The 26,066-nt window shown below is 35.4% G+C and overlaps 1 protein-coding gene across 7 annotated transcripts in view; it reads left to right on the forward strand.

Moving 5' to 3' along the window:
• Positions 1-26,066, forward strand: part of WDPCP (WD repeat containing planar cell polarity effector) — a 379,254-nt gene that overhangs the window by 245,076 nt on the left and 108,112 nt on the right. For 3 of the 7 annotated variants that reach the window (XR_011426040.1, XM_070235381.1, XM_070235380.1), the window contains exon 14: positions 11,415-11,517. Coding sequence is in view for 5 of the 7 variants with exons in the window: in XM_070235381.1 (XP_070091482.1) it covers positions 11,415-11,517 (103 nt within the window). In the remaining 2 variants the exon portion in view is untranslated. Of the gene's footprint in view, positions 1-11,414; positions 11,518-12,355; positions 12,627-17,589; positions 18,887-19,745; positions 20,827-26,066 lie in introns of those variants that run through there. The other 4 variants (XM_070235382.1, XM_070235383.1, XR_011426041.1 and 1 more) reach the window with 3 other exon arrangements.

The following is a 26,066-nucleotide window of genomic DNA, read 5'->3' on the forward strand; positions in this document are numbered from 1 at the left end:
CTCAGGAATCCTTTGGCTATTCAGGGTCTTTTGTTGTTCCATATAAATTTTAGGATTCTTTGTTCTATTTATGTGAAAAATGTTGTCGGAACGTTGATAGGGATTGCATTGAATCTGTAGATTGTTTTAGGAAGTATGGATGTTTTAACTATGTTAATTCTTCCAATCCAAGAGCATGGAATATCTTTGTCTTCTTCGATTTCTCTCAACAATGTTTTCTAGTTTTCTGTGTACAGATCTTTCACCTCTTTGGTTAAGTTTATTCCTACGTATTATATTCTTTTTGTTGCAAGTGTAAATGGGACTGTATTCTAAATTCCTGTTTCTGCTACTTCATTGTTAGTATATAGAAACACAACTGATTTTTGCATGTTGATTTTGTATCCTGTGACTTGATTGTATTCATTGATTATTTCTAAAAGTTTTTTCTTGTAGCAGCCTACCCCGTGGCGTAGCAGTTAAGTGTGCATGTTCCACTTCTCGGCGGCGCAGGGTTCGCCAGTTCGGATCCCGGGTGCAGACATGGCACTGCTTGGCAAAAGCCATGCTGTGGTAGGCGTCCCACGTATAAAGTAGAGAAAGATGGGCATGGATGTTAGCTCAGAGCCAGTCTTCCTGAGCAAAAAGGGGAATTGGCACTTCTTAGGTCAGGGCTAATCTTCCTAAAAAAAATAGAAAGTCTTTTAGTGGATTCTTTAGGGTTTTCTCTATATAATATCATGTCATCTGCAAAGAGTGACAGTTTCACCTCTTCTTTTCCAATGTGGGTCCTTTTATTTCTTTTTCCTGCCTGACTGCTCTGGCTAGGACTTCCAATATTATGTGAAATAAGAGCGGTGGGCATCCTTGTCTGGTTCCTGTTCTTAGAGGGATAGCTTTCTGTTTTCTCTGTTGAAAATGATATTTGCTGTGGGTTTGTCATATATGGCCTTTGTCATGTTGAGGTATTTTCCTTCTATACCCATTTTATTTAGAGTTTTTATCATAAATAGATGCTGTATCTTGTCAAATGCTTCCTCTGCCTCTATTGAGATGATCATTTAATTTTTATTCTTTTTGTTAATGTGGTGTATAACGTTGATAGATTTGCAGATGTTGAACCATCCCTGCATCCCTGGAGTGAAACTCACTTGATTATGATATATGATCTTTTTAATGTATTGTTGTATTCGATTTGCTAGTATTTTGGTGAGGATTTTTGCATTGATGTTCGTCAGTGATATTAGCCTGTAATTTTCTTTTTTTGTGTTGTCCTTGTCTGGTTTTGGTATCAGGATAATGTTTGCTTCATAGAATGAGTTAGGAAGCCTCCCTTCCTCTTCAATTTTTTGGAAGAGTTTGAGAAGGACAGATATTAAGTCTTCTTTGAATGTTTGGTAGAATTCACTAGGGAAGCCATCTGGTCCTGGGCTTTTATTTTTATTTTTGGTTTTTGATTGCTGTTTGATCACCTTACTGGTGATTGGTCTATTCAAATTCTCTACTTCTTGGTCCAGTTTTGGAAAGTTGTGTGTTTCTAATAATTTATCCATTTCTTCTAGTTTATCCAATTTGTTGGCATATAGCTTTTCATAGTATTCTCTTATTATCTTATGTATTTCTAAGGTGTCCGTTGTAATTCCTCCTCTTTGATTTCTGGTTTTATTTATTTAAGCCTTCTTTTTTTCTTGGTGAGTCTAGCTAAGGGTTTGTCAATTTTGTTTATGTTTTCAAAGAACCAGCTCTTGGTTTCATTAACTTTTTTCTTTTTTTTTTTTTTAGTCTCTATTTCATTTATTTCTGCTCTGATTTTTTTTATTATTTCCTTCCTTCTGGTAATTTTGGGCTTTGTTTGTTCTTTTTCCAGTACCTTTAGATACATTGTTAGATTGTTTATTTGGGATTTTTCTTCTTTGCTGAAGTAGTTCTGAATTGCTATAAACTTCCCTCTTAGAACCACTTTTGCTGTGTCCCACAGATTTTGGCATGTTGCGTTTTCATTTTCATTTGTCTCCAGGAATTTTTTAATTTCTCCTTTGATTTATTCATTGACCCAATCGTTGTTCAGTAGCATTTTGTTTAATCTCCACATAATTGTGGCTTTTCTGGTTTTCATCCTGTAGTTGATTTCTAGTTTCATACCTTTGTGGTCAGAAAAGATGCATGGTATTATTTCCATCTTCTTAAATTTATCAAAACTTGTTTTGTGGCCTAATATGTAATCAATCCTGGAGAATGTTCCATGTGCATTTTAAAAGAATGTGTATTCTGTGGCTTTTGTATGGAATGTTCTATATATATCCAGTAAGTCCATCTGGCCAAATGTGTCCTTTAAGGCCAGTGTTTCCTTATTGATCTTGTGTTTGGATGATCTATCCATTGGTTTAAGTGAAGTGTTAAAGCCCCCTACTATTATTTTGTTACTGTCTATTTCTCCTATTATATCTGTTAATGATTGCTTTATATATTTAGGTGCTCCTATGTTGGGTGCATAGATATTTACAAGTATTATATCTTCTTGTTGGATTCTTGCCTTTATCATTATGTAGTGCCCTTCTTTGTCTCTTCTTACAGTTTTTGTTTTAAAGTCTATTTTGTCTGATATAAGTATTGCTACCCCTGCTTTCTTTTCTTTGCCATTTGCATGGAATATCTTTTTCCATCCTTTTACTTTCAGTTTGTGAATGTCCTTAGGTCTGAAGTGTGTCTCTTGTATGCAGCATATATATGTCTTGTTTTTTTTATCCAATTGGCCACTCTATGCCTTTTCATTGGAGCATTTAGTCCATTGACATTTAAAGTCGCTATTGATAAATATGTATTTATTGCCATTTTGTTACTTTTGCTTTTCTGGGTGTTTTAGTAGTTCTTTGTTCCTTTCTTTTTCTCTTGCTCTCTTCCCTTATAGTTTGATGGCTTTCTTTAGTAATATGTTTCATTTCTTTTGTCTTATTTGCTTACTTATTATAGGTTTCTGATTTGTGATTACCATGAGGATCCTAAATAATATTCTATGTATATAACGGTCTATATTGAGTTGGTAGACTTTAGCTTGACCTCGTTCTCAAAGCTCTACTTTTTCACTCCCCTCCTCCCACATTTTATGTTTTGCAATCATATCTAATCTCTTATGTGTCTATCCATTACCCTCTTATCATCGAAATAAGTAATTTTAGTACTTTTATCTTTTAACCTTCATATTACCTTCATAGGTGGTTGACCTGCTACCTTTACCAGTGATTTTATTGCCTGTTTTTTGGGGGTGCTTTTTTTTTTTTTGATAATTTTTTAATCCTTATTTGTGGTCATCGCTTTCCCACTTAAATAAGTCCCTTCAGCATTTCTTGTAGAACTGGTTTCTTGGTGATAAACTCTTAATTTTTGCTTGTCTGGGAAGCTCTTTATCTCTCCTCCCATTCTGAATGACAATCTTGATGGATAGAGTATTCCTGGCTGTAGATGTTTTCCTTTTAGCACTTTACATACGTCATGCCATTCTCTTCTCACCTGTAGGGTTTTGGCTGAGAAGGCCGCTGATAGCCTTATGGGCTTTCCTTTGTAAGTCACTTGTTGCCTTTCTCTTGCTACTTTTAGGATTCTCTCTTTATCTTTAATTTTGGACATTTTAATTATAATGTGTCTTGGTGTGGCCCTCTTTGGGCTTACCTTGTTTAGAGCTCTCTGTGCTTCCTGTACTTGGTTGTCTGTTTCCTTCCTTAAGTGAGGAAAATTTTCAGCCATTATTTCTTCAAATAAATTTTCTGCCCCTTTGTCTCTCTTTTCTCCTTCTGGGACACCTATAATATGAATGTTAGTGTGCTTGATATTGTCCCAGAGTTTCCTTAGACTGTTCTCATTTGTCTAATTATTTTTTTTTTTTTCTGTTCAGCTTGGGTGATTTCCTCTAGTCTTTCATCTAGTTCACTGATCCATTCTTCTGTATCCTCTACTCTGCTATTGAGTCCCTCTAATGAATTTTTCATTTCCAGTATTACACTCTTCATTTTTGATTGGTTCTGTTTTGTATTTTTCAGTTCTTTGTTGATGAGCTCACTGTGTTCATCCAGTCTTCTCCCAATATCTGTGAGCATCCTTATGAGTTTTTGTTTGAACTCTTTGTCGGGTAGCTCATTTATTTCTGTTTCATTTAGTCCTTTTTCTGGGGTTTTGTCCTGTTCGCCTGCTTGGAATATATTCCTTTGTCTCCTCATTATGCCTCTTTCTCTGTGCTTATTTCTATGTATTAGGTGAGTCGGCTATATCTCCTGATCTTGGAGAAGTGGCCTTATGTAAGAGATGCCTTTTGAGGCCCAGCAGTGTGCTTTCCCCTCATCACCGGTCCAAATGATCCAGGAGTGACCCCTTTGTGGGCTACTTGTGTCCTTGTGCTGTGGCAGGGTTGCTCTTAATGCAGGTACCCAGGGAATCCTGTCTTTCCCTCCCTGGCCAGCTATTTGTAAATCCAGTTTGGGGAGCCTCAGCACCGTTGGCTACAATGTCTAACAGCATACTCCTGTTGCAGTTTTCCTGTTAATTGGGTAGGTACCCAGTGTAGGTGGTTGCTAGGGTCAGGGGTTTACAGTTGAGATAAGCCTCAGGCCTACAAGGTTGTTGTCAGTTCTCTTAGGAGTATAGCTGAGTGGGGCTGGCCCTAGGCATAGGAGCACTCAATTGTTTCAGGCTTTGGAAAGTGGGGTTGATCCTTCTTATGGCTATTTATGAAGCACAGGTCTTCTGCTGCTGCTAAGCCTCACCCCGCCACAGGACCACACACACCGTCAACACAGTCCTGGTCCATGCACACTTCCCAACCCCCTGGAGCATACCCCAATGCCCCATTGCAGAGGCCCCCACAATTCACCTGGTCCTCACACAGGCCATGCCCCAAGAGGCAGACACACTCACCTACCTGTAGAGGATCAAGCCACGCAGTCAATGCAGGCCAACAAGTAGCCTAAGGGCTTGCTGTTGGGCAGGGCCGGTCCCTAGTGGGGGCTGCCTGCCCTGGCTGAACTGAATGAAATCTGTGCTCCAGTGGGTGTGGCAGACCCCTGCGCTAACATGCCAGAGGAAGAACCTCAATGGCATCCACGGGGTCTGTGTCAGCATGCTGGGACCACGTCAGAACAATGGCCCCCATCAATGTCTCAGTCTCCAGAGAGGTCCCTCCTCTCACTGAGATGCACCCAGAGCCCACCAGGTGCGTCTCTTTTCACCAAAGGACTGTCAGCCTTCTCTCTGGTGATTTTAGGTCGCTGGGATGGGTGAGTTTGTGCGTGGGCCCTTTAAGACCTGGGTCTTTTCGGCTTTTGTCTGGTAGCTTTTCTGGGAGTATCCCCACTGCAGTTAATAGCCAGCAAAGCCAGACAGTAAGACCCCATCTCAATTGTGCTGAGTCTGCAGGATGCTTAGAGCAGTATCAGCCCCACTCCAGACCTCACTCCTCAGGGAGGGCTGCGTACCTTAGGGTGGCTCCCACCTGGCCAGCTGAGAAACTCTGCTGCTCCTGAAGGTGGCTTTTTTTCTCTCCAGCAGGAGTTTCTGCCTCTTCTGCCTTAGTCAGGACTGTCCCTTGTTGTGGGAGGTTCTTTTTATCCAGTTTTCAGTTTTCTATCCCAGGTAATTTTTCCAAAAATAGTTGTAACCTGATTGTGTTTGTGGGAGGAGATGAGTTCAGAGTCTGTTTACACTGCCATCTTGATGAGATCTCTATTTTAACATTTAAAATAATTATTCTTTGCTCTGACTATTTAAGAAAGATTATGAAGGGGCAGCCTGGTGGCACTGTGGTTAAGTTCACGTGCTCTGCTTCAGCAGCCTGGGTTTTGCAGGTTCAGACCCTGGGCGTGGACCTATGGACTGTTCATCAAGCCATGCTGTGGTGGCATCCCACATACAAAATAGAGGAAGATTAGCACAGAGCTTAGCTCAGTGACAGTCTTCCTCAACCACAAAGAGGAAGATTTGCAAGAGATGTTAGCTTAGGGCCAATCTTCCTCAGCAAAAACAAAAGAAGGAGGAAGATTATGAAAGCAAGAACTGACTAGTAAAATTTATATTTATATCAATATAACTATGAGATAAATTATTTAATATACTTCCTTATCTTGAAAGTTACTTTTTCCTCAAATCTACAAAATATGAAACTTCTTAAATATTAACACATTATCAGAAACAGTATTTTATTCCTACTCCTTAAAACTTCTTATTGGTCAGATTTGTCCTATGAAATGTTATTTTTAAATAAGTAGAAAAAGAATTATATCAACATTTTATCTTTAGTTGAAATAGAACAACATGAACTTGAATTTTTTTTTTTTTTTTTTGAGGAAGATCAGGCCTGAGCTAACATCTGCTGCCAATCCTCCTCTTTTTGCTGAGGAAGACTGTCCCTGAACTAACATCTGTGCCCATCTTCCTCCACTTTACATGTGGGACACCTACCACAGCATGGCTTGCCAAGTGGTGCCGTGTCTGCACCCAGGATCCGAACCAGCGAACCGTGGGCCACTGAAGCGGAATGTGCGCACTTAACTGCTGTGCCACCAGGCTGGCCCCAAGCAGCATGAACTTGAATGTTTTCAAAGCAATTTGGACAAGTCTTAGAAACTTGTAAAGCTGTAGATTATTAATTTAATTTTCTATTATCAATTGCTTTGAATTAAGTAAAATATTACAGCAAGGAGGGCTAGAACATGGTAATCTTAAATATGTATAAGCTATTGCATGCCTTTGTAAGTGTTTCTATATCTATATCAAACCTATCAATCCCCAGAAACATTACAAAAATTAGAAAAAGTTAAAATATTAATATGGTATAATAGTTATCTTTCAATGACTGATCCAAAATATGATTTATAGATGAAAATATATTCAAGATTTTTTATCTTCAAATAATTTTTGTTGTAAATTTGCATATTCATTCCAGTCGTACATTCAAAAGTCATTTGTGAAAGGTAATGAGAACTCAAGAACAGCAAGTTTTTTTATTTTAGGTCTCAGATGATAACAGACAGAATATGTTTAAATTTTTAAACCTGGTTCATGGCCAAAGGCTATCAGTGTCATCTTTTGTTCAGTGGAGGTCAACTTCACTTAATAGTGCTAAAAGATGATACTAATATAAGTCAATTTGGCAAATGGTAAATGATAATATTGTCATTGAGAATGACAGAAAGTAAGTGGTTCATTCTTCTATTTTTCTGAAAACTTGCTTCCAGATTAGTAAGACGTTTATAAGAAAACCATCCACCAATTAGGTAACCCTGGTTGGGTGGCAATAAAAGTTAGGATTTATCAATATGATACTTTTAAAAATTATTGCCATCTATGTTGCCCATTTAGATTTGCTATATGCCATTTTAATCTTATACAGAAAGTCTCCACAAAGAGACCAACAAAACAAAAAAGGACTGTACAACTTACAATGTCTCCTTGTGCCTCCCAGACATGCTTCCTTTTCTTTTCTTTTCTTTTGGTGAGGAAGATTGTCCCTGAGCTAACATCTGTGCCATCTTCCTCTACTTTTTGTGGGTGGGATGCTGCCACAGCATGGCTTTATAAGCAGTGTATAGGTCCATGGTTGGGATCCAAACCCACGAGCCCCAGGCCACAGAAGAGGAGTGCTTGAACTTAATCACTACACCACCAGGCTGGCCCCTCAGACATGATTCTAAACAACTAAGCATGTGGCAATGCAGTCCACTAGTATGTGAGAACCTTGATGGCTGGGTACCAAGGGTAGATCCATGTTTTATAAGGCTTGAAGCTTATACAATTTAAGAACAAGAATTTAAAATTTCAAATACAAAATTAGGTACTGGAAAGAACATGTATAACTAAGGCAATGAAGTTTAAGTTTATTAGCTTTGGTAAATTCACCTCTGCATCTGGCACATAATAAACATTCCATATTTATGGAATAATTTTTGATTAATAGCTATTGATTAAATTTGAAATCAGGATGAGTGAAAGGGCATGACTACCCTGGTAGGGGCCTCTTGGAATGTCTTTATTGTAGTATGATTTAACAGTACCTTTGCCTTAGTCAGTCTCAAACAGCTTTACTACATGTCCTTTATTTTTGTATGTGTTGCCCTAGTCAGGTAGAAGACATGAAAATGAAATATAAAGCCAAGTGGCTTTTATTTTCTTGACTCATTTAGAATATGACCATTTCCCAGAAGCATATGAACATCTTTAATTGTATACATCCAACATTTAAACTAAATTTCAACACTAACACTATCTAAAAGTTAAAAGTAGATGAAGGCAGACAACAGCCAATTGGGACGTGATATAGATACTAGATATGTCTTGCATCAGACGCTAAAGATTGATGGACTCTGCAAACTGAGGGACATGCAGTTACAGAGATATACTCTCTACTGCATTTTGCTAAAGACCACATTCAGTTAGGAGGCCCACAAGTCTATCAGCAAGTAAATAGACTGTATAGTGTTTCCACACAGAAAGTTTAAGAATGCAAACATTCATGGTATAGATATAATATCAACTTAAGAACTGTTAAGGCTTAATGTTTTCAAATTAATGACAGTTCCCTATATCAAAAAGTACAGAGGAAAAATCACAGAATTAAGGAAGAATAAGAGAGAGAAAATGTTCCAGAAATAACTTGTGGAGCATAGATTTTATAGCCAATACTTATATCACTGTTAAACATAACGTACTAACATTAGTATCTCACAAAGAAAACCATATTTGTATGGGTGTGTTTCTTTTTTTCTTTGGTTTATATGCCTGTGTACCAGTGTTAAATGGTCTTAATGTTAACTAGAGTAAAGCTTGGAGATTCTTAACTATTTGCTTTGACATATGAATTTTAAGATCAACTTGTCAAGTTCCATGAAAAGCCTGAAAGGGATTTTGTTTGGAATTCCACTGAGTTTTACAGATTACTGGGGTCAGAATTGATAGCTTTATGATGCATAGTCTTTCTAGCCGTAAGCAGGTATATGTCTGTATCTTAATCAGGTGTTCACTTATGTCACTCAGAAATGGTTGGTAATTTCTTCTCAAATGTATTACACATCTTTTGCTTATTTTCAGTGAAGAATCATATGCAAATTGTGCCAGAGAAGAGAAAATAGAAAAAAAAGCCACCTCACTTATTTTAGGCGCACTATCCATTGCGTGACACAGCCACCTGCCACCTAACTTATTTTATAAGGCTAGTATAACTTTAATAGCAGTCAAGGACTTGTTAGCAATTATAAGTAATGCTGTCATCACCAATCTTGGACATACATTGTCATATTATTTCCTTAAACTATATACATGCAAATTTTAAATCCTGATATATTGTTAAAATATGGAATCAGCAAACTTTTTCTGCCAGATAGCAAATATTACAGGCTTGTGGGCCAAGAGGCAAAATTGAGGTTATTATATAGGTACTTGTATATAACAAGAGAGAAAACAAATTTCAGAAATCTTTATTGATGAAATTAAAAATATAATAATTGAGTCCAATTTTCATAATACAGATCTACAAATGTGAATAATAGAATTATTTTGGGGGGTAACATTTCACTTAATTGGGTTGGAGTTGGTGTTCTTATCAAAACCTATTACAAATGTTCATCTGTTCATGCTGATCAAGATGAAATTTTACATATTTCACCTTTGCAAATATCTTTCCTCATAGATAGGTACTGCCAAATGTTGATATAAATCCATGAGCATATGGTTTTAATTGAGCATACTCACCGATTAGAAGGCATTTTTAGAATTCTATTAGCTAAAAGACTAGAATGCCTTTTAGCATGTCATTACATTGCAAATTAATCACTTCCAATTAGAGTTCCTCAATTGCACAGTTAAATAGACTTTGGAATGTGAAAATTTCCTTTGCACTTGGATCAAGTTTGAAAAATACTGCTGTTGATTGAAATTGGAAAATACATTGCTGGCAATTTGTGTAGGAGATCTCACCTTTTAAAAAAAAATTTTGACAGTGCAGGAAGTGTATGACACGGCCTGACATTACTTGTAAGTCAGTGTTAGTTTTCATTGAAATGACTTTATCACAGTATTAAGTTTCACATATAGGTACTGTTCTGCCTTGTAGTTTTGTGTTGAAACATTTTCAAGTCTTCATCATAAATGAATTCCAAAGCCATTCAGAGTTAAATAAGAGCACAGTTCTTCTAACCATTTAAAAATGTAAACACCATTCTCAACTCAAGGACTATACAAAAGGCAGGCTACTTTGACACATACTCCATAGTTTACTGAACCCTGCTTCATAAAGTCTCATGCTCCCAGTAAGTTTAAGTGCCTGTTTCCCCCCAAACTTTGCAACCAGTAAGTATTGTTAACTTTAAAAAACTTATCCAATCTGAAATTACATTTTTTCAACTTGCACTTATTTGAATATTAATAAAGTAAAATATGTTTTCATGATTATAAGCCACTTGTATTTCTTAATTGTAAACTGGCTGTTTATATCCCTTTGTCCATTTTTATTGCAATAAAATTTCTATTCTAACAATCATTCTATGTACCAAAAAGAGTTCTAAGTCCTTTTTAATGGCTCTACCTGTTTAGTATTATTTTCCACTGCTTTCTGCCACACGTCCTACATTCCTTCTATATTGAAAGACCTGCCATTGTGTGACAGAATTGTGTTTTTTCAAGCTTCTCTACATATATGCACCAGATATCATTCATTCTCTGTCACCTTTTCTCCATTTTTCCTTCCTAGTATTAGTCTTATTTACCTTTCAAGACTCAGATCAGGATCAGTTCCTCCTCTTAGGCTCCACAGCACTCTGTAAATATCTGCCATAAAACCTATCACATTGTTAATGCTCTTAACTGTTGTTTACAACGGTCTGTCTGCCCATTTGGCTCAAAGCTTCTTGAGACATGGTATTGTAATTGATCTTTATACTCCAGAACAGTGCTTGGCAATTAGTAGACACTGATTACTTGTTAACTGAGTGAGTTCAAAATAATACTAGTAGTAATATTAATAAAGTAATATGTGCCAGACCCATAAATAAACAAATTTGTGCAGTAGTATTCCTTGTAAAATGCTTAGCATAATATACAGTTGAATTTTGAAGAAGCTTTCTCAGATATTAAAATCTCACCAATGAAAATATCAATTAAAGCTTTTATTCCCTGACAAAACTATGTCAAACATTTCATTTAAAAACTTGTCTTTTTCCCCTAAAGACTTAAAATAATTTATTTAAATAATTGCCATTAGTTACAGCTATGGTCTGCAATTCAAGAAAATTTGCTTGTAGTAGAAAAGAAAACTGAGAAAATTAAAGTACAAAAAAGAATATTCATCAGCCATGTCTGTTTTGTAATCTGAACAATAAGTTCTTTCTTTTAAAATCTCCTTTGTAACTTGACCAAGATTCATTTGGGATTAATCTCTTTTTTTCCCTTTATTTCCAAAGGACATCCATTACCTTGCACTAGATAAGGGTGAATTGGCACTAGCTGAAGTGGCAAGAAAAAAAGCTAGTGACATTGATGCAGAATCAATAACCTCTGGAGTTGGTAAGAATTAATGCTGTTTTTTTTACGTGCTTTTTGTTTTAATCAATACTTATTCAGTATCATTTCTATTTATGTTTGTAGGGCACAGTTGGCTAATTTAAATTACTTTCTTTGTAAAGACAGTGTCTTTTAAAAACTAAGACTGGATAAATAGTACAATATGGATATATAAGTTGGAATCATATTAATATGAAAATTGATAATTACTGATTAATCACCATTTACCAAAAAGGACATTGTTCCTTTCATAAGATTTTGAGGAAAAAAATTTATCATCGTCAGTGCTGTTACTAAAATTAACCAACACAGGAACTTATATAATTCTTTGTTTATACACATAGACATGTCATATCTCAAAAGAATTCTCTCCTATATCAAAGTACTTCAAATGGGATTTTTAGGTTTGATGGGTGATTTGTTTTCATTTAGAAGCCATTAGAGTCATTTTACAGTGTAGTCTTCCAAAGAAGACAAATCAGAAGCCTAAAATGAATCTAAAGGTCCATTCAAAACTTTATAATATAGAAAAATGATAGTTTTTAAAAACAATTGTATTATCAACATGAGCTTTTTTCCCCTAAACTCAGTCTTTCTAATGTAACTAAACCTGGAAGAATTGATCTCTGGACATCCCAATTCCTATTCCTCTTGATATTTCCTATTCCTAGATTAGGCAGAGGATCCTCAGAACTGTAATAGAATTCATTTCTTTGGGGAACTCCTATGAAACAAAGAAGTTTCAATAAGATTTCTACTTTGTAAGTTGCTTGAAAATATTATAATAAGCCTCTCCACTGATAGATCATCTTGTGCTTTGTTTTTGTAATGCTGTTTATAGCCAAAGGGAGCAGCTATCAGCTTCTCTAACATCACCACCAGAGCCCAATCTTCAAGGTGGTACTGAAGAACTCAAAGCCATGCGGCCAGGATAGCTCTGAACCGAAATACCAAAGCTGACAATTACTTACCAGAAAGATAATTCTGTTCTCCTTTCCCAACCCTGAAAGAAGTCCAAATTGATCAAACCAAAAAGATGCAAAGACCACTTTCAAATCTCCATTCCTAATGGATAAGGAATACTCCCTCTTAATACAATATTAGAATAAGAACTGCAGTTGACTTATCACTGTATCTTGTTACTTGCTAAGGATATTGACGAGCCTCTAAACAGCAACAATAGCTAGTAATTATTGAATGCTTACGGTGGGCCAGGTATTATTCTAAGTTACAGATATTAACTAATTTAATACTCGCCACAACTCTGTGAGGTAGGTGTAATTTCTATTTATTATGTGAAGTTACCTTTAACTAAATGATGAAACCATGCCATCTTAGTAGGAATTATGATGTTATATAATGGGGATACAAATATTCTCCATCCCTACCCCTCCAGCCATTTAGGAAAACACAGGAAGAGGTTAATTCGTAGCAAATTTTATGGGAATTTTCCTTAGTTGTCATGTACTCTGCCTTTTCCATCAGGGTATCAGATATAATAAAGGCCATTTTTGCATTTTAAAGCTATTCAAATTTACTAAGAGTGAAAAGGAATGTGAAGAGATTATCATGAAATTTCAGAAAAATGAAGAAACTCCACAATTCACCAAAATGTGTCCTGTGCCCTGTGTATTCTTTGATCAGGTTACTGTGGCCAGCTGATAATTCCTAGCCAGAGAGCTTGGTGTTTCCCCACTTTGAGCCCTGCCTCATTTCTAGCAAATATCTTTTCTTCACTGAAACCCTGTTACTCCCCATTTTTCAGCCTTTTTCAAGCCTTACACTTTGACTTCAGTTACTATCCCTTGACAAAGACATCATTCAGTAATAACAGTAACAATCAAGAGGTGAACATCTTAAATGAATGTTCTACTCCACTTTTGTTCCAGAAAACTGGGGTAACTTCCACTCACAATTCCAAACGGAATTAGGAAAGAGTGTCTTGTTTCCTCATCATAGACTCTGCCTAGGTCTTCCTTAGAGCCCACATCATGCTGGGGAAAGCTAATTTTTCTCAAATTCCCTCAATTTAATTCAACTGTTCTCTCAAACTTTTCCCAAAGCAGAAAGTAATTAAGTTTTTGGGTTTCAAAGGAGCTCTTTGATGCAAGCAAGAGGGCAAATTATGTAAGGTATCAAAGGAGTATTTAAGTAGAAGTAGTTCTGTTACATGGGACACTCTGTAAAAAAGTATCACACATAGTAGCCGTCAACATAGTTAAAAAGCAAGAGTTGCCAGAGAAGTTGAATTGTGATAATCTGAATAATTTGGTAATTTTTTATTGAAGTGTAACATACATACAGAAAACTGCACAAATCATAAATGTATGACTCAGTGAATTTTCCCAAAATGAACACATCCTTGAAACCAGTATCCAGACCAAGTAATATACATTACCAGGACCCCAGAAGCCCTCTGATATCCTCTTCAAGATACAACACCCCAGCCCAACTATCCTCACTATAACACCACATGTTAGTTTTGCCTTTTTTCAAACTTTTAAGAAATAGAATCACACACATATTCTTTTATATTTGGCTCCTTTTAGTCAACATTATGAGCATGAGATTCTTCCATAATGTTGCATATAATTGTAATTCTTTCATTCTTATTGCTATATAATAGTATTCCAATATGTGAATATAGTACAACTTTATCCATTATCCTTTTGATGGATATTTGGTTTGTTTCAAATTTGGGGCTATTGTGAATAATGTTGCTATGAACATTCTTATGTATGTCTGAATGGACATATGTACAGATCTGTTGGGTATGTGCTTAGAAGTGGAATTTCTGGGACACAGGATATATGCATATGTTCAACTTTAGTAGCTACTTCAGTTTTCCAAAGTAATTGTAACAGCTTACCTTTTTACCAACAGTGCATAAGAGTCCCAGTTTGCTCCATCCTCACTGATACATGGTATTGTCTGTCTTTCTCATTTTAGCCATTCTGATGGGGGAGACATTGTAATTTTGTATATGTGACAGTATATATATATATATATATATAAACTGTTTCTGGACTCTATTTTATTGATGTGTTTGTACTTACACAAATATCTCACTGTTTTGAGGAACTCTGGCTTTAAGTCTTAATATCTGGTAATGCAAGTTGTCCAGCTTTGTTCTTCTTTAAGATGGCCATAGCTATTCCTTTATATTTCCATATAAATTTCAAAATCAGCTTGCACCCTCCCCCAAGAAAAAAATGGGGGAGGGCTGAAATTCTGGTTGAAATCGCATTAAATCCATAGACAAAAACGTGGGCAGAATTGATTTCTTTATAATATTGAGTTGAGTTTTCCAATACGTAAATATGATATATCCCTCAATTTATATAGATCTTCTGTATTTTTTCTCAGAAATCTTTTATAATTTTCACTGTACTGGTCTTGCACATCTTTCCTTAGATGTATTTTTTTCCTCCACTTAAAGAGAATTTTAATTTAATTATGGTACATCCATTCAATATATCTCTATCCTGAAGCTTTAAAAGATATGAAAGAACGGCATGTATTGATATTTGTATAGAAAAATATATACTCACACATACATATCCTGAAAATCTGGAAGGATATACACCTTACTATTATCAATGGTTATCTCTGAAAGGTGGGAATTTCTGAGGAAATTTTCATTTCCTACTTTTTATACTCTTCACTGATATATATATATCATATAATGGGCATATATCATATGGGTACTGGGGTTTTTTATTGAGGTAATTGACATATAATATTATATTAGTGTCAGGTACAACATAATTATTTGATATCTATATATATTACAAAATGATCACAATCAGTTTGCTTAACATGCATCACCACACATAGTTACAAATTCTTCTTCTTGTGATAAGAACTCTTACAATTCACTCTCTGAACAACCTTCAAATATACAATACAGTTACCTTAACTAGTCACTATGATGTACATTACATCCCCAGAACTTATTCATTTTATAACTGGATGTTTGTACCCCTGACCTCATTCACTCATTTCACACACACACACCCCAACCACCAATCTGTTCTCTGTATCTGAGTTCATTTTTTTTCCTTAAGATTCCACATATAAGTGAGATCATACAGTATTTGTCTTTTTGTGCCTGACCTACCTCACTGAGCACAACGTCCTCAAGGTCTATCTATGTTGTAGAAAATTGCGAGATTTCCTTAAGTTTTATGACTGACTAATATTCCATTGTATGTATATTCCACATTTTCTTTATCCATTCATCCATCAATGGACACTTAGGTTGCTTCCATGTCTTGGTTATTGTAAATGCTGCTGCAGTGAACATTGGGATGCATATATTTTTTCAAGTTCTTGTCTTCATTTCCTTCAAAGTTTGATGGTTCTATTTTTCATTTCTGAGGAACCTCAATACTGTTTTCCATAGTGGCAGCACCCGTCTACATCCCACCAGCAGAGCACAAGGGTTTCCCTTTTTCCACATCCCCACCAACACTTATTTCTTGTCTTTTTGATAATAGCCATTCTCACAGGTGTGAGGTGATCTCATTGTGGTTTTGATTTGCATTTCCCTGATGTGACGTTGAGCACCTTTTCATGTACCTACCTATTGGCATCTGTATGTCTTCTTTGGAAAAATGTCTATTCAGATCTTCAGCCAATATTTTATTCAGGTTGTTTGTTTGTTTTGTTATTGAAATATGTGAGTCCTTGTATATTTTGGATATTAACCCCTTATCAGTTACCTCAATACTGTTTTCCATAGTGGCAGCACCCGGCAGCACAAACCATGTGGTTTGCAAATAATTTCTCCCATTTCATAGGTTGCCTTTTCAGTGTTTTTGTGTGTGTGTGTGTGCTTTTCTTTTTTTTTTTTTTTCACTGTTTCTTTTGCTGTGCAGAAGCTTTTTTAGTTTGATGTAGTCCCACTTATTTTTGCCTTTGTTGTTTGTGCTTTTGGTGTCATTTTGAAAAAATCACTGCCAAGACCAATGTCAAGGAGCTTTTTCTCTATGTTTTCTTCTAAGAGTTTTATAGTTTCAGTTCTTATGTTTAGTCTTTAATCCACCTTGAGTTAATTTTTGTGAGTGGTGTAAGATAGGGGTGCAATTTCACTTTTCTGCATGCATCTAGTTTTCCCATCACCATTTATTGAAGAGACTGTCCTTTCCGTATTGACTCCCTTGTCAAATATATCTGATGTATATGCATGAGTTTATTTCTGGTCTCTCCATTCTGTTCCATTGGTTTGTCTATTTTTATGCCAATACCATACTGTTTTAATTACAGTAGCTTTGTAGTATAGTATGAAATCAGGAAGTGTGATGCCTCCAGCTTTGTTCTTTTGTGCTTCCATATGAATTTTAGGATTGTTTTGTCTTTTTCTGTGAAAAATGCCATTGGAATTTTGAAAGCAATGGCACTAAATCTATAGATAGCTTGGGTGGTATGGACATTTTAACAATATTAATTCTTCCAATCCATGAGCAGAGTATATCTTTCCATTTATCTGCATCTTCTTAAATTTCTTTCATCCGAGACTTGTAGTTTTCAGTGTACAGTTAAATTTGTTTTATTTCATTCTTTTTGATGCAGTTGTAAATGAGATTGTTTTCTTAATTTCTCTTTCTGATAATTTGTTACAAGTATATAGAAATGCAATAGATTTTTGTATATTGATTTCATATCCTCCAACTTTACTGAATTCTTTTATTCTAAAATTTTTGTGGTGGAGTCTTTAGGGTTTTCTGTGTATAGTATCACATCAGCTGCAAAAAGAGACACTTGTACTTCTTCCTTTCTGATTCAGATGCCTTTTATTTCTTTTTCTTACCTAACTTCTCTGGGTAGGATCTCCAATACTATATCAAATCAAAGTGGCAAGATTAAATGAGCTTCACCGGTGGTGGACTAGTGGTGGTATAATCCCAATAAGAGTATTAGGTATGGAATAGTCTAGGCTGCTGTAACAAGAGACCACAATGAAGTAACAAAGAATGTTATTTCTTTTAACAATCCTGGGAGGTGTTCCAGGACTGGTAAAGTATGCTGGTATCAGACTACCAGACTCCTATGGTGTTGCTTTGTTATCTCTAGGGTATAGCCTTCATCTGCATCGTTGAAGATTTGTATCCCTGCCTTCAAGAAGGAGCAAAAAGAAGAAGGAAAGCATATTCTCTTCTTGTTTAGGGAGTAACCCAGGATTTGTCACACATCACTTCTGCTCATATCCCATTGGACAGAATCTGGTCATAAGGCTACACCTAACTGTAAGAAAGTCTGGGAAATATCTTTAGTGGGGTGACCATGACTCGGCAAAACATCTATAACTATAAAAGCAACAGCCACTGGGGGGACAGCTAACACTTCATCTGTTACAATGAGATTTGAAGAATAGTGTTTAGAAGAAGAAAACAAGCAAAATGGGGAAACAACATCCTCTATATAATCCTCATATGCACATAAAGTATTTTTAAAACCCTATTCAAACAAATTCCCAGCTGCACTTAACATGCAAACACGGGGGGGGGCCAGACCAGCAGAGCGGTTAAGTTCACACGTTCCACTTTGGCAGCCTGGGGTTCACCGGTTCAGATCCCGGGTGCGGACCTATACACTACTTGTGAAGCCAAGTCATGCTGTGGTGGGCATCCCACATATGAAAAGTAGAGGAAGATGGGCATGGATGTTAGCTCAGGGCCAGTCTTCCTCAGCAAAAAGAGGAGGCTTGGTGACAGATGTCAGCTCAGGGCTAATCTTCCTCAAAAAGAAAGAAAAATACAAATACATTGACAGCTACATTAAGAAATTCTTCCAAATGCATTATATTTCCAAATACTCTTATCGTATGTGATCTTTCAAATACTATGTTATAAAAAGGCTGTAGCTTTATAAGCTGCCATCTCCTTTTAAGATACATTTTAAAATTCCCGGGGAGGCCCAGTGGCATAGTGGTTAAGTTCACACACTCACTTCAGCAGCCTGGGGTTCACAGGTTCAGGTCACAGGCGTGGACATACACACTGCCTATCAAGCTATGCTGTGGTGGCATCCCACATATAAAAAATAAGAGGAAGATTGACACAGATGTTAGCTCAGGGCCAATCTTCCTCACACACACACAAATATATATATATGTGTGTGTATCTTAAAATTCTGATATAAAAGCTTATTTGTGCTTGATCGAGAACTTTAGAGAATGCAGTATTTTTAAAATATAGTATAATGATGATAAAGATTAGTCATTATTACCCAAAGATAACTGATAATGTTAGTCTATTTATTTCCTCTTTTTGCTGTGTAGATATTTAGCAAAATTTGAATCATTTATTTTTGTTACCCATTGGTATGCTGTGACTATGTTCCCATGTCATTAAAAATCATTCAAAACCCCAATTTTTAGTAAGTTATCTTCTTCCTAAATGCCTTTTTGTTTTTACTATAAAATCATGGTACCACTGTAAAAATGTATAAAATTATATCTAGTAGACAATACATAGATGAAGGTAAAGATTTGCTCTTATACTTAAAATATCTCATTATTAATATAGAATTCTTCTAAAATTAAGCTACAAAAGCAGTTTTTAATTCTACAAACAATTTAAAATTGTGGTTAACTGTTTTACCTACACTGTGCTTGAGAGGCTATATTAAATTACTTGTTCAACTGAGGACCTATATTCATGCCAACCTGCTTTTAGCTCCAATTCACCTATCTTCTCTTTATTATGTCATGATGTCAGTTACCTTTCTACCTCTAGGCATTTTTGCCTAGAGACATAATCCTAAACCCTTCATAATTATAAGCACATCAAAGACTAACTGCTTTGCTTAGCTGCAGAGGTCTATACAAGACTATATTACATGTATAACTTAAAAGGGATTTATAGTTTTCAGTAAAGTTCCTAAGAATACATAATTATCCAACCTTTGTTCCTTTCTTTGTGATGACATAATATTGTCAATCACAGAATGTTACATATTAAATAATACCAATTCTTAATTACCTTAAGTAGAAATTTTCTCTAAATTAAGTATTTATTTTCAGGTCAAACCTTTCCATTGTTTAAATATGTAACATTTTTGAGCTCTGCTATACTAGTTCACTATATTATGAAATAAGGTGTCATGTTTTCAGAACTCACCTAGTCATAAATTGACATTAACTTAGCAAAAGATAATAGTCTTTTTCTGTGAGAAAAGTGCAAACATCAAACTATTTGGGCTTTAACCCTACTTTTTCTCCTTTTCAGAAAGGAGTCAATGTCTCAAGCTTTCTTCTCAAGATTTACTTATTAGTCAGACTAGTAAACTGTGCTGATCCAGGACAGAATTACTGCCAATTAAATTTTCTGCAAGTAAATAATGAAGAATTTTGCTTGAGGATTGGTATGTAATATTAAGAGTAACTAATGAAACCATGAAGTTAAGAATAAATAGAACATGTGCTAACTTGGCTAGTATGAATTACAACAAAAGTATCTTCTATCAATAATCCAAAAATGTGAATGGACAAATCAATTCATGCACTAATGTGCTATAAACTTTAAGAATACTAAGGCAGTAGTAAGGAAAACTGAATTATAGTTTTAGCTAAACTTTCAAGACTAACCATGTAACTTTTAAATAGTCACTTTTTTGGGTCTCAGTTTGCGCATGTATAAAATAAGCAGATACAACTAGAAGAATCTAAGTCTTTTTCAACACTAAAATTTCTATGCATATGATTAGATATGACTGGATAGAACCCAAACTAAGACACTATAAAATTCTAGACAACAGATAGCTCTGTGAAAAAAAATCATTTAGAGCCAGCCCTGATTGCCTAGTGGTTAACGTTCAGTGCACTCTGCTTCAGCGGTCTGGGTTTGGTTCCTGGGTGTGGAACCACACCACTGGCCTGTCAGTAGCCATGCTATGGCAGCAGCTCACATAGAAGAACCAGAAGAACTTAAAAGTATACACAACTATGCACTGGGGCCTGCAGGAGTGGGGAGAAAAAAAACGGAGGAAGACTGGCAACACATGTTAGCTTAGAGTGAATCTTCTCTTGCAAAAAAGAAAGAAAGAAATCATTTATTCTTATCCACCTAAGAGTACAAACTCATACTGAAAAAAATAAGTTTGAGTATTCTCTTAGCAAGGGAATTGCTTTATTCAAAGAATACTTTTGAATTAAATCCTCTTAACTACTGCCTCTAAAAGACTTACAACTTTTGCTACAATAAATTTCGGTATAGAGTAACATCAAGATGCCCAAGCAGAGGAGCTAATATAAAACCTGAATAATTTCCAAATAAACAGAATGATTTCACATATATTAGCTGACCAAAATCATAAAATTATTGAACTTTAGAGCTAAATTTGGACCTCTCAGAGACATTTTGCATGTATAAAATTCTCTGTATAATGTGTCAGAATTTATATCAATTCTGAAGGTAATCTTCCTATACCCCTACCATGTCCCCAGGGAAATCTCTATTCACAAAAAAAACTCTGTCACATAGTTGGTCTATAAAGTTTATGTGTTAAAATTATGCATCTGCTTTATCAAAAGTAAGCAGTATCTTTACCTCTTTTTAACCATTTTACAATTAAAATACAGCTTCATAAAACCACAAATCTATATTCTCAAGGGGAATCAGGGAAGAACCAGGATTTTTATAGTCACTTAGGTTCCAAAGGTTTAAAGAAAATAAAATGCCCTAGATTCCCACATTTAATCATCCTATAATTTGCTATAGGGTAGAATTTAGTTTAAAGCTGATCTATTTCAGCCTCCACCACATACATACATACATATCTTTCAAGAAATGTGGATGTCAGGAACTCATAAAATATTCCACTAATGCACTAAGGCTGGCTCCTGTGGCTTTGCAAGTGCCAACTGAGTGTATCTCTACCCGATTCCAAGTTCAGTGAAATCCTGTTGGTAGCTCGAAAATGGCCACAGTAGAAGTATTTACATCACAGAAATCAGCAAATTTGTTGGTTGCTTTGCTTTGGTTTTTGTTAGTCATTTAAGAGCACATCGAGGTTATGCGGTCATGGTTAATCCCATGTTATGGTTCCTAAAGGCCAAGTCACCACATATCAAAAGACCTATAACTGTTCTTGATTCTACAACTACCAGAATTGAATTTTTAACATTCACATATTCTTCTCTAACTTCCTATAATTTAAGTGGAAAAGTAAACGAGGGAGTAGGGTCCATATCATATATAATTCATGCATGTCTTTGAACCTGTATAGCAGTGTTGTCCAATAGAATACAATGCAAGCCACATACAGAACTTTAAATTTTCTACTATATCTTAAAATATATTTCAAATCAAATGTTAAATTTTCATCATAAATACTTCATCTGTATTTAGATTTCATGAATCTTAGAGTTAAAGAAGTAGTTTCAGGTACCCAAGTTGGTCCATACATTCTTACAATTTTTACAATTTTTAAATTTAAATTATTTAAAATAAAATATAAAAATTAGTTCCTCAGTCATACTAGCCATGTTTCAAGACTTCAACAGCCACACATTGTAGTGGTTTCCATATTGGACAGTCTAGCTCTACAGCACCAAAACTTCAGGAGTTTCCCGGAAGTTTACATCTTATTCTGTGCCAGCTTGAAGTGTGGAGTCAAATTAATTATTTCACTTTTCAGTGCCTCGATTTTCTAAGACAATAATAACCTTAGAAGAATCATGTTTTAATAGTTGTAACTATTTCATAATAGAAGTTCTAATGATTGCTATAATCATGAAATCACTCACATGATATAGCAGCTCCCTTTTTGGCATGTCATGTTATTTAACAACTAACTCATCAAGCAGTAGCTGCATCTTGAAGAAGAGCTTAACCTTGTTAGGTGTTACTAGCAATAAATGTTAAGCATTTATAGAGTGTTTTTCATACTTAAAGGGCTTTATAAATTATAATTAATGTGATAACATAATAATATATCATTCCTGTTAGAAGTGAATTCCTGAGGCCAAAGAATTTTTTTCCTCAATTCTTTTTGCTCAGTAAAAACCTTCCATTCACTCTATACTACAATGTACATAAATTCAAGTATTAATATCTTATTCCTGAGTGATGAACAAGACAAAATATTCATATTGAGTTAGCTTTTCTGATGCTGAGGACCATAATAAACTAAACTCAACAGAGAAAAATGGTGCTTCTACAATGTTCATCACTTATGTATTGTCTGCAAAACTAGCAGAAGTCAAGCACAGCTTTTTTTTAAAATGATAAAGCCACTTTGGAAGACAGTTTGTTTGTTTTTGTAAGGAAGATTGGCCCTGAGCTAACATCTGTTGCCAATCTTCCTCTCTTTTTTTTTTTTTCTCTCCAAAGCCCCAGTACATAGTTGTATATCCTAGTTGTAGGTCATTCTAGTTCTTCTATGTGGCATGCCACCACACTGTGGCTTGATGAGAAGTGCGTAGGCCTGTGCCCAGGATCCTACCTGGCAAACCCTGGGCCACAGTAGCAGAGCGCGTGAACTTAACCACTCAGCCGGGGGCTGGCCCCCACAGGTTCTTGATTGTGTAAAACTGATTTTTAAATCCCATTATTATGGTACTTTATGTCTAAACTGCCATCAGAACCATAATAATACCATCCATTTTTATGGGCTTTACACTTTTCAAAGTGCTCACCTGCATCATTTTATCATCACCACAACCCTAAAAGACAAACAGGACAGGTATTGTTATGCCTGTTCTTTGGATGAAATTCCAAAAGGCTGAGTGACTTGTTCAAAGTTACATAGTGATCAGTGCTGGGCTAAAGCCAGAATCCAGGTCATTTTAGCCACTATTTATCAAGTGCTTACTACATGTTGGAGAATATGTCAGACACCGTTTGTGCATTACCTCATTTAATGGTCACAACAATCTCACAACATATCTATTTTACAGATGAAGAAAGTATGATGGAGAAAAACTGTTACACATAGGTCCTTTTTTCCTCAAAGCATATGTTCTCAACTACCCTACTATGCTGAATCTAAAAATAGAATATTATCAGAATAAGAAAATAAAGGAACAAATCTTCATAAAAAATAAAAATAACTACTATTTACTAGCACGTTATTTGCCAGGGATAGTGCTAAGCTCTGCAATTACTGTTATGTTTCATATTTACAACAATCAAGAGTTAAGTCTTAGTTTTCCCATTTATAAATAAGGACACAGAGACTCAAAGTGTCAGAGTTAGAATTTAAAACTATTCCTGTTTGTTTGACTCCAAATCTCATACTTTGAACTACTTTGCCATTCTTTTTTATTTCAAGTCCACTGCTATTTTCCATATCCCTTGCTGCCTAACATTGCCAGTTACCTATTTTTGAGTTTTTTGGTTTATTTTTTGGGTGAGGAAGATTGGCCCTGAGCTAACATCTGTTGCCAACCTTCCTCTTTTTGCTTGAGGAAGATTCTTGCTGAGCTAACCTCTGTGGCAGTCTTCCTCTATTTTGTATGTAGGATGCTGCCACAGCATGGCTTGATGAGTGGTGTGTAGGTCCGCACATGGGATCCAAACCCTTGAACCTTGGGCTGCTGAAGCAGAGAGCGCAAACTTAACCACTATGCCACTGGACTGGCCCCAGAGTTGTTATGCTTTTCATCGGTTGTGGGGTTTTTTGGCATAAAAAAGATAGTGATAAAGGTTTTCTTTGTCATCTTTGTTTACCACATTATACTAACAATGCCAAAAGCCAGTACTTAAACCATTTTCATAGCATAGTATAAGAAAGCAGCTTTGAGCACTGTCTCGTACAATCTATGACACCTTTGATCATTAAGCTGGCAGGTTATGATATTAATGTAGAACTGAATTTCTTTACCTTAGACTTTGAGCTAAACAGTCCCTTAACTTACTAAATGGTAAACTTCTGCAATCCCTCCAGAACTAAAGAGAGCTGACTTGTTCATTCAGTGGGTATTTTGATTTAAAGCTGTTTATAATAACAAAATATGAGACAGAGGACTAAGCATTGTTTAGTAAATTTGCTTAATGTAGCTAAATTACATTAATGGAGAGAGTGTTGAGTGTGTGAAGACTGATTACTTTTCCTCAGTCAGAAAAATTCTTTTTTCCCACATTATCTGAATATCCTTATAAACTTCTCACTTCATGTTGCCTTAGTAATCAGAAATAAAAGTGTTTAGATCTTCATAATGCTTTTTCATAACAAATGGTATGTTAATCTAAGTACCATAAGTACTTCTGGGGTTAATTTTCTGTTAAAATTCAATTAATTCTTTTTTCTTTATATTCTGGCTAAATTCCTTTTGTGCTAGATTATTTACCATGTTCCTCTTAAGACTGCCTCTAAGAAGGAAGTAAAACAAGTTTGTGCACATACATTCATATGCAAGGCAAAAGAGAAGATAAAATGTGAAAGAGAAATATGTTTTTAGGAAAACTCTTTCCTTATCTAGAATTAGGTATAGTCATAAACGTATGCATTGTAGTCATTTACAGAGATGACTATTTCTTTATTTTTTAATAAAATTTATAGTTTTTCCAAGCTAATAATCTAGATATTTGGAATGCATTCATTTAAGCAGAAGAAACAGCTGGCAAATATTTTCATGTCAGGTGGTATGCAAGCTAAGTTTATAACCTTCTGTTTATTCAATGTAAGGTAACTTGATGTGACAGGGTGTGACATATCACAAAGATGACTCAGGTCAGGAATTTCAAGAAATCTTGAAAACAATACCTTTTAAAAGGATTTAAATAAATAGTATTTTAAAGATCCGAAGAGTATATAGTCCTTTTTTTTTTTCCTGTTCTCTAAGAATTGAGTTCAAGTGCTTAAATGCTTAGGAAAGTCTTTTACTCAGATAAAAGGAAATAACTAGCAATGGTGGTAGGGGAGAAATCTCTAGGTTCCTTTACAGTCAGAATGCCAACCAGTAGATATATTAATTTATTTAGAATTTACATATCTATTTGTTGACCAAACAATTCAAGAGATAAATTTATATTTCTATTACCTACTTTTCCTTTTTTTCTAAAGCCTGTACAATAACTTAGCTGTCATTACAAACTTCTGTCCTAAAGCATGGGGTTCCAACAAAGAATATGGTTAAATCACAAAATTTGCTTCTAAAGGGCTGAATTTTATTTCTATCATTGGAAAATGAGTGTGTACTTTTTAAGTAAATGTTAAAGTATAACATACATTTGGAGGACTGTACACACTCTGAGTGTTGAACTCAGTGAACATACCCATATAAACCAGCATCCAGATAATATTACTGAACTTTATCAGAATCCCCAAAAGGTTCCCTTGTCCCCGCTCCTCATACCTCCAAAGCATAAACACTCCTGACTTCTAATACTACAGACAAGTTTTACCTGATCTTGGAAGAGAATCATGCATTCTTATCTAAAGTAGGTGCCCTCATAAATAAATGTACTGTAGTAATGTATAGAGATGACTATTAAGGTTGTTTTTGGGGGGAGGGTTGGGGCCTGACTTATTTCACTTAACATTATATTTGTGAAATGCACCCATATTATTATGTATGTTATTCCATTGTATGCCACAAATATATA

The sequence above is a fragment of the Equus caballus genome, chromosome 15 (assembly GCF_041296265.1).
Source record: "Equus caballus isolate H_3958 breed thoroughbred chromosome 15, TB-T2T, whole genome shotgun sequence".
NCBI classification, from domain to species: Eukaryota; Metazoa; Chordata; class Mammalia; order Perissodactyla; family Equidae; genus Equus; species Equus caballus.